This window comes from Artemia franciscana, chromosome 14, assembly GCF_032884065.1.
Source record: "Artemia franciscana chromosome 14, ASM3288406v1, whole genome shotgun sequence".
In the NCBI taxonomy this organism is placed as follows: domain Eukaryota; kingdom Metazoa; phylum Arthropoda; class Branchiopoda; order Anostraca; family Artemiidae; genus Artemia; species Artemia franciscana.
In genome coordinates, this window is record NC_088876.1 from 21,138,811 (window position 1) to 21,148,346 (window position 9,536).

General features: G+C 35.2%; 1 protein-coding gene across 2 annotated transcripts in view; it reads left to right on the forward strand.

Moving 5' to 3' along the window:
* Window positions 1–8,936, forward strand: part of LOC136035443 (integrator complex subunit 9-like) — a 58,301-nt gene extending 49,365 nt beyond the window's left edge. For both annotated transcript variants that reach the window (XM_065717252.1, XM_065717251.1), the window contains exon 13: window positions 8,663–8,936. In XM_065717252.1, coding sequence (XP_065573324.1) covers window positions 8,663–8,779 — 117 coding nt within the window. In that variant the 3' untranslated portion in view covers window positions 8,780–8,936. The remainder of the gene's footprint in view (window positions 1–8,662) is intronic.
* Window positions 8,937–9,536: the final 600 nt, after the last annotated feature.

Sequence of the window (9,536 nt, forward strand, 5' to 3'; positions counted from 1 at the left end):
AATCCTAGTCTATAAGCGTAGCGTTTTTACCGACTTGTGTCGGTACTTGACTTACAGTACCAAATTTCTCATTCGGTTAAATAAAGAACATGAAAATACTGGCATGACGCATACCGAAATATCGATCGGTCGGTAAATGTAGCGGTTCCACCGACTCGTGTAGCTATTTGACGGATGGCACCACAATTTTTCATTAGGTTAAATAAAGAATATGAAAATACTAACATGACATCTACTGAAATTTCAATCTAGGTCTGTAAATGCGGCAGTTTTACCGACTCGTCTCGGGACGTGGCTTGCAGTGCCAAAATGTTTCATTCGGCTAAATAAAGAAAATGAAAATACTGACATGAAGTGTACCGAAATCTTGATCTGTCGGTAAATGTAGCGGTTGTACCGACTCGTGCAGCGATTTTTCGGACGGCACCACAGTTTTCCATTCGATTAAATAAAGAACATGAAAATACTAACATGATATCTACTGAAATCTCCTTCTAGGTCCATAAACGCGGTGTTTTTAACGCCTCGTGTCGGGATGTGACTTATAGTGCCAAAATGTTTCCTTCGATTAAATAAAGAACACGAAAATACTGACGTGGCGCGTACCGAAATCTCGATTGGTCGTTAAATGTTGCGGTTGTACCGACCCGTGCAGTGATTTTACGGACGGCGCCACAATTTTCTATTCGGAGTAAAGAACATGAAAATACTTACATAATATCTACTGAAATCTCATTCTAGGTCCGTAAACGCGGCGGTTTAACGACTCGTGTCGGGACGTGACTTATAGTGCCAAAATGTTTCATTTGATTAAAAAAATAACATGAAAATACTGACATGACGCGTACCGAAATCTCGATTGATCGTTAAATATTACGGTTGTACCGACTCGTACAGTGATTTTTCGGACTGCACCACAATTTTACATTCGGTTAAATAAAGAACATGAAAATACTAACATGATATCTGCTGAAATCTCATTCTAGGTCCGCAAACGCGGCGGTTTTAGCGACTCGTGTCAGGACGTGACTTGTAGTGCCAAAATGTTTCATTCGATTAAATAAAGAACATGAAAATACTTACATGACGCGTACCGAAATCTCGATTGGTCGTTAAATGTTGCGGTTGTACCGACTCGTGCAGTGATTTTTCGGACGGCACAACAGTTTTTCATTCGATTAAATAAAGAACATGAAAATACTAACATGATAGCCAAAATGTTTCATTCAGTTAACTACAGAACATGAAAATACTGACATGAAGCTGACTGAAATCTTTATTGGTCGGTAAATATAGCGGTTGTACCGACTAATGCAGTGATTTTACGGACGGCACCATAATTTTCCATTCGGTTAAATAAAGAACATGAAAATACTAGAATGACATCTACTGTAATCTCAATCTAGGTCCGTAAACGCAGTGGTTTTACTGACTCATGTCGGGACAAGACAGTACCAAAATTCCATTCGGTTAAATAAGAAGCATGAAAATACTGACATGATGCGTGCCGAAATCTCGATTTTGGTCGGTAAATGTAGCGATTTTACGAACAGCACCACAATTTTCCATTTGGTTAAATAAAGAACATGAAAATGATGACATGACATCTACCAAAATCTCAATCTTGGTCTGTAAATGCAGCGGTTTTACTAACTAGTGCCCTGATTGTGGTGCCTGATGGCACCACAATTTTTCTTTCTGTTAAATAAAGAACATGAAAATGTTGACTTGACATCTTCCCAAATTCCGATCTCAGTCAGTAAATGATGCGGTATTACTGACTGGAAAGAATGGGCGAAAACTTAGTTGGGTTGCAACTAGTACCAGTTACTTGTAAGGCGGCAAGGTCGTAGTCACGTTACACAACAGGTTAGGTGGTTAGTAGATTATGAGCTCTAAGGGTAAAGAGAGCGACTTTCATCCGAGGGACCCACATTTCAGTTTCAAACCTCGGAAATTACGTGAGTTGAATGACTTATCCCAAGTCCAAAGGAACAGATGAATGAAAAGCGGTCAAGCCTATTAGGGTCAGGTTTTACTTGTTCGCCTGTGAGTCCAAGTAAATTCAGTCCCAGATCTTGCATACAAGTCCAATGGACATTGTTCGTCACTCATCAACCCAAAATCAATCCAAATCCTTCATCCCTTATTTTTATGACTATCTACCTTAGTTCCGCCCTAGGAATGACGCATGGATGGATGATAGATAGACTTATCTATCAACAAATGAACTGGCATCATTCTTATACAATCCTAATAAGGGCGTATGCCAGATTTGCCTCTCACTCACTCGGACTATCTGTCATGGCTTTTTCTACAGTTAGCCATGGCTTGATGCCCACAACTACTTGATTTTAATTCAAAATCAACGAAAAATGAGTACGAGTTTGACAACAGTTTTGACTAGCTTAGACACTATTGTTGAAGTTCTCAAAGAGCTAATAGCAACAGAACATGGACAAGATAATAAAAGAAAACACCCAAGTTCTGCATTTAGACATTAACTGTTTGATTTTACTCCGATACTTATGTTCATGCGCCAGGTCATGTTCCAGACAAAGAATCTTGCAGAAAAGCTTCAGATTAAACAGCTCGATCTGCTAATTTTAAACACAAGATTGAGGGCGATACATGAAATCTTCCATGCTCTCCTCCGCGACGGATCAGATAGAGGGAAATCGAGGCATCAAAAGCAGCAGTGGAAAAGAGTTGGTTCAATAGGCAAAGACAATTCAAACTTAAACAACATCCTAAGAGTCCACCTGCTCGTTATTCAGGGTCAATTTCGAATTCTGGAGCTGATCTACTGAATGACTGGAAATTGATCTGTGCTAAGGATATTTGCGGCATCGTCAGAACCCTAGTGAACAGCTTGGACGATTCAATCCATTATAACTCTTCTTTCCTGGAGCCAGCGTACCAAAGCCTATTGGGTAAAACAGACGACAGTTATGAAAGGTTTTTCGAAGTCATGAAGATATTTCCGAGTAAAGACATAGGCGGAACTCATGCAGTCAAATCAATACTCCCGACTCTCTGGTCAGTTTGCTATTAGATTGTGACAGTATGACCAACTTTAGCCATGACAAAAAGAATTTTCTGCAAACTAAAACTGGTCATTATGCATTTACGTACAACGATGGAGGATGACCGTTTCGATCACCTCGTAATGATGTGCTTTGTGACTGCCGAATTAAGTAACTGAGGTTTTGTAGTTTCATTTTCGTCATTCAGCATTTAATCCGTATATTTTACTATACGGAAGTGATATTATATATCACTTCTGAGTTCTGTTTGTATATAAATCATGTTATCGTTTTTTTCCCCCTGTATTACTCCTTTCTCCACTAGATCAACAGGTAGTTGTACACATGCTTCGAGAAAAAGAACTAATGGGCTATTCTTCTTTAACTTGCGATTCTTTGGGCTTAACTTCGCTCTCAAGTTTTGTATTTGAAATGGATATTATGCTAATTATTAATAAAAAAAACAGGTGGTAAAAATGACCAGCAAATCGGTAAATCCCCCCCCTCCAAACGTTTTGTACAGTAACGCCCCTGAAAGGGACATTGCTGATAACTTAACTTTAAGGAAAATTACTTAAAGGACTTAAATTAAGGACTGTAAGGTTATCAAGTGACTTCAAATTTCTTAATCAGACTAGTAAGTGAAATCAAGTTTTGACAAACCAATTGTTAGTTGACAATAGGGTGTTCAAGTGAAAACATAGTAATGAAGACTTGTGCGACTGCAAGTCTGTTCGTTGTCCGAAACAAATCATCATATATGTCTAGCATCTCTGATAAAAGACCTTAGAACACAATTTCCGACCAACATCTCTTTAAATTCTTAGCTGTATTTATGCAAAAAACTTAAAAACATTACAGGGCAACAAACGAACTATACAGCTTACAAAACTCAACAAAATATTTCGTCCTGTTTTTTTCACTCAATCAATTGCAATTCCAAGGCTTGATATCTCTCTGTTTTTAGGTTATATCCTCTGAAAAATCTTTAAAAAGAACGATCGGTTTTCACAGCAAAACTGATATTAAGTCTCTTTTGATAAAATGTTTTTCGACGCAAAATAATGTAAAACACGCATTTAAAAAAAAAAAAGAATCTTCAAACCGTTCATGGTAACGAACTGTAAATAAGGAGCAACTCGGCCGAATGGTAACCGAAACTAAAAAAAAAACAGAATTTGAATAACAATAGATGCATCAATAGAATTAGCTTTTATGCTGATTCTGAATTTATAAAATTTATTAATTTCAATATTACCCTTAAAAGCTACGAGCCTGGGAAGATTTACCTGATTTTTGAAAAAAAAAATGAGGGAAACTTCTTCTAAAAGTCAAGGAATCTTATTGGAAATCGTAGTACCAGATTCAGCGCATCAGAGAACTAAACTGCAAAGGTTTTCATGCTCCCGGCTGCAAAAATGTGGAGTTTTTTTGCCATAAGAAAGATCACGGATGCGTGTTTGTTTTTTATGTTTTCGTTCTCTCCAGGGGTGGTCGAATCAAACCAATAGTCTTAGAAGATCAAAGGAGGGTTTATTTGAAAGGAAATCAAAAGCTCTAGTTCTCTTTTTAATTGACCCAAAAAATCGGAGGGCAACTTGTTTTATATTTGTGGAGTTCTATCTGACTTATGGGTTTATGCTAAAATAGGCCTTAGAAAATATTGCATATTCGCATGCATAGATTAAAGCAATAAACATAGATGAATTTTTTCTATTAGGTGATTACTACCAAAGAGCATGGATAACTTATAGTAGTGAAAAAATCGTCAACGCCATCTAGCGTCTGGTGTATCTTGGATTTTGTTTCAAGCTTCCCGATCGTGTTTCTTTCAGAGACTGAAATCAGACATTTATTACCACACTAATTTTGCCAATTATACAATTTTGCGCCTTGATATTACAGTAAAAAAAAAAAAAATCCCAAGAAACAGTAAACGCTTGATAGTGTAGATGATTTTTTTTTTTTTTTTTTTTTTTTTTTTTTTTTTTTTTTTTTTTTTTTTTTTTTTTTTTTTGCACCTTGATGCCAAAAAGGTAACACATGAGTTAAGTTTTTCTGTTGTTTTTCTTTCACAGACCTATTGAAGCTGACTATGGAACAGGTCAAATATTAAGGGCTTGGCTTCTTGTAAATAAATTTCTAAAGCTCCAATTAAGTTTGTTGGTATAAATTGTTTTGTTTCTACATTGTCGAATTTACATTTATGAAAAAAGAATTAGTCTAGGGTTTATGTAGCGGTAGTTCTCAATTCCAGTAAAAAAAAAGAAACCTACTAAAGTTACAAAGATCCAATCCTCTGTAGTTTTTTATGTTCTTTGCTACAAACCTTTGGTGGCCTCTCCAAAACAAACTTCTTTATTTTTTTACCAAATATTTTGTGGAAGATTTCTTTGGAACAATTATTTGTCAGTGTACTTAATAATGATAATGACAAAAGCATAAAAGAGGGAAGAAATCCATTTCAATCAAAAGAAACACTTCAGTAACCCGTTTTCACGTAGAGAAGATGATTTTCCAAATAATGTTTTATTTCTTTAAAGTAATAAATAGCAATAAATGAATAGAATTAAGCATAGTAAACCTGTCTCAGATAATCCGCTTTGTCTTTGAAAAAAAAGAAAAAAACATGTATAATCCTAAATTCGATAGTTATTGTTGTACAAAAGTTAAACTTCAGCAATAATAACAGCCCCCCCCCCCCCACCCACTAATATTTATATTACCTAGATTAGTATCTTACAAACAAACAGAAATTAAACGTTTTTATTTTGATAATAGAGTGTGCATTTGGCTCGGACCTTGAGAAGTTTTATGTTTCCAGGCAACCTGGATTCTGTACTGAAGCACCTCTGCTAGGGTAGTGCCAAAGCATGGATGAAAGAAGACTGTTGTGAAGCAATATAAATTTCTTTTTCTAACACGTGATTCACTATGATTCTGTCTGGAATATAATTGCCTAAGATCCAAAACCTGGAAACCTAGAAAAACTAACCAAAGAAGAGCTTTTACCTATGTTATTTTGAAAAGTATGCTTTTGCATATGGTACTGCCTTAAAACAATAAAATCAAGATTTCTAGGGGAGGGGCAATAAACTGAGAAAAATTCGAAAGTGTTGAATTGATGAGCATTCTCACTTCGACATGCATATTAACAGAATTGTTATTGTTTTACCCTTTTTTGTCACGGAATAAAAATAAACTGCAAAATAACTCGATTTTTTTTTTTTTCGATCGATTCAAAAAATTATAGCAACTTGGTCCTCTTTGGACCAAAATCGTAGTTCAGTTACCACAAATAGAAGAAAACGATACCGTGGTACAATCTTTTTGGCATTTTAAAAATGCCACTAAAACTTTTAATTCCGTTCGAATAACCTCAATCCCAACCTTCTAGGACTGTGATGCCTCCTGGAAAAAAAACATGTCTACAAAAAACATACATCTGTAATCTTTTTTCTGGAAAATAAAAAGCAAACTTTCTTATTGTATATAGAAGCTTGCAACGTCAATGAATAAACTGATAAAAATTGGAAAGCTTTCAAATGATGGGAATTCCATTTCTACAGCCATGCATATTAATTCCAGTTGGTCCACTGTTGTTGCACCCTTTTCTGTCTAAGGATAAAAAAAACTGCATAATAGGTGAATTGAGGCACGTTTTTGAAATACAACCCCTAAAAATATTTACTTCCTTTGGCCGGTTTGGAACTTATTATCTTCTGCAGAAAACAAGCATTATAGAAGAATTATAGCAAGAAAAACACAAGTTACTAGGGGTTAGTCAACATGGCGGTGCTCCATTGAAACTTGGTTAGCAAAGTTTTTCCCCTAAATGAATTTGTTGCAATATACCCAGTTTTTTTGGAGAGTTGTCTTCCGGACCGGTTTTAGTGGGAAACCTGAATCGATCCTATTGTGCCAAAATATGTTCTATACCAATTTCTTAAAATCAATTAATATCATCAATGTTCGTATTTGTCTTCTCCTTCATAAGATCTACTTTCATTTAGCTTTAAATAGAAAGGGTTAAATTGTATAGTTTAATTTGATTGATAATTTGCTTACATATAAGTAATTGAAGCATTCTGTTTTAAGTATTTTAAATATAGATGATTTCTTAAACCACATTGGCTTGTCATAACATAAAGAAAGAAAACGATCAAAAATGGAGTTTTTGAAAGGTAAAATGAACATACTGAAGAAAACACAGAAAGCGAACATTTGAGAGAACAACCGCCTCCATTCTTCAGAACGAACAAAATAATATGGGAAAAAAATAATCAAGGAAAAAGCAAAAAAAAAAAAAAACAAACGCGGAAAGTCCAACAAAACCAATGAAAGAAGAGCCCTGGGCTCATATGGCACTTGTGATGAGGTCAGAACATAAAGTTAGATGTGGTACTAGAGTTATCGATTTTGCTGTTCTTTGTTTATTGGTAATTATTACAAAGATAAACAAGTAAATACAGTTTTTCTGTAGTTTCTTCTTGTTCGGTATTGTAAAGTTTGTCCCACCAAGTTTCATCCAGATCTCTCCACTCTAAGCGTTTTCCAAGATTTCCGGTTCCCCCTCCAACTGCTCCCAATGTCACCGGATCCAGTTTTGGATTTAAAATAAGAGCTTCCGAGACACGAGATCCTTCTAAATATCAAATTTCATTAAGATCCGATAGCCCGTTCGTAAGTTAAAAATACCTAATTTTTTCTAATTTTTCCGAATTAACCATCCTTCCACTCCCCCCCCCCACAACTATCTCGTTCGCTCGCTCCCCTCAGATGGTCGAATTGGGAGAGACTATTTCCAATTTAATCTGGTCTGGTCCCTGATACGCCTGCTAACTTTCATCGTCCTAGCTTATCTGGAAGTTCCCGAACTAGCAAAACAGGGACCGACGACAGACGGACAGAATTGTGATCGCTGGTAAATACCAAGCGCCATAAAAACCACCAAAAAATTAAACAAAAGACCAAAAATTTGAAGAATTAAAATCAAATACCTAGCAACAATAAAGTAAGTTATTCGCCAATATCCGTGATTTGCACTTTCTGTGTTTTCTTGAGTATTTTCATTTGGCCTTTAAAAACCCCATTTTTGGTCGTTTTCTTTCTTTATGGCATTTTAAATATAGTTCAATGAAATATAGTTTATAATGACGGCATGAAAGATAATCTGTTGATAGAAGAGAAGGGAACAAATCAATGCTCACACTGATAGAAAAAAGGCATTAAATCCGACGTATAGAGAGTGGGAGGAAAATTTGTTTCATTTTCTAAAGAAATGTGGCGGGTTAAGCGATTTAAGAACGAAGGTTTGTGAATGAATTAGGAAGAAGAGCTGTTTGTGCAAAAATTGTTGGTAAATGGTTGGCTTATTAGTATCAGGAATTTGTAGCGGTTTAATTGTATGAGGATGATCCACCGTGATGGGTTTCATATGATGATTTTGTTTATATTAATTTTTGAAATCGTGTTCATCCTGTTTAATTGTTCTGTTCCATTTTTTTCTGTTCCATCTTTGCTGGGTGTTTTCTTTCTTTTTTTGGAACCATGCTGTTGTTGGGTCTTTTGTATAAATATATTTTACAATGCTATACTAAACTATGTAGTCCATTGATCTTTTTTTTTTGTTCCAGTCAAGAGATGATGCGGCAGTAGTTGTTAACGGAAGCCGAACTGCCATTGAATGTGAAAATGCTACTGTGAGAAGAAAAGTTACGGAAAGTCTTCTTTTGCCATTCAACCAAAATTAAGGTTCTAGAATCTATTTTTATATCTTCAATACTTAGAAATCAACTTGACCACTGTACAAATATCGATTTTATTTTATTATGTTGCTATTTAATATGTGTTTCTATTTTGTAAAAACATTGGATTACTTTTAAAATGCACGCAAAATTTCTAGAAAAATCAATCTGAATTTTTCATTTAAGAAGAAAACGAAGAATAATTGGACGTAATCATGCTCATAGCACACAAACCACGAAATATACTGAAAAATTGAGTTAGACGCATTTCGTACTACCAGGTAGACTTTCTTCTTTCTCAATATATCTCAGAATAGCAAACGTATCTTGAGCAGCGGCTCGAAAAATATGCATATTTTATAGCCTATATATATTCTCATGATTCAAAATTATTCTGCATTGATTTCACGGTTTTAGCTTTGTTAGTACAGCTTGAATGGATAAAAAAAACGCAATTAAACAAGGGGCCCAGGCTGATTTTTTTGGATTGGCAGATTCATAATGTTTTTCGCGTGATGTATTAGTGAAAATATAAACGAAAATTGTACTCAAATCAAGATTGGGAATTCCCCAGTGTAGGAAAATTGTAGAGATTGTGCTATTGTTTTTGTTCATAAAAAAATACAATAAAAATAGAAATAAAATTTGAAGAAATGACACCTAAAAATTTCAGGCCAAACAAGTAAGCTAAGTAAGGCTGTTGCATATTCTCTCCCCCTGCTTTACACCAAATCTCTTTATTTTATGTCTTTTCCTATTGCAT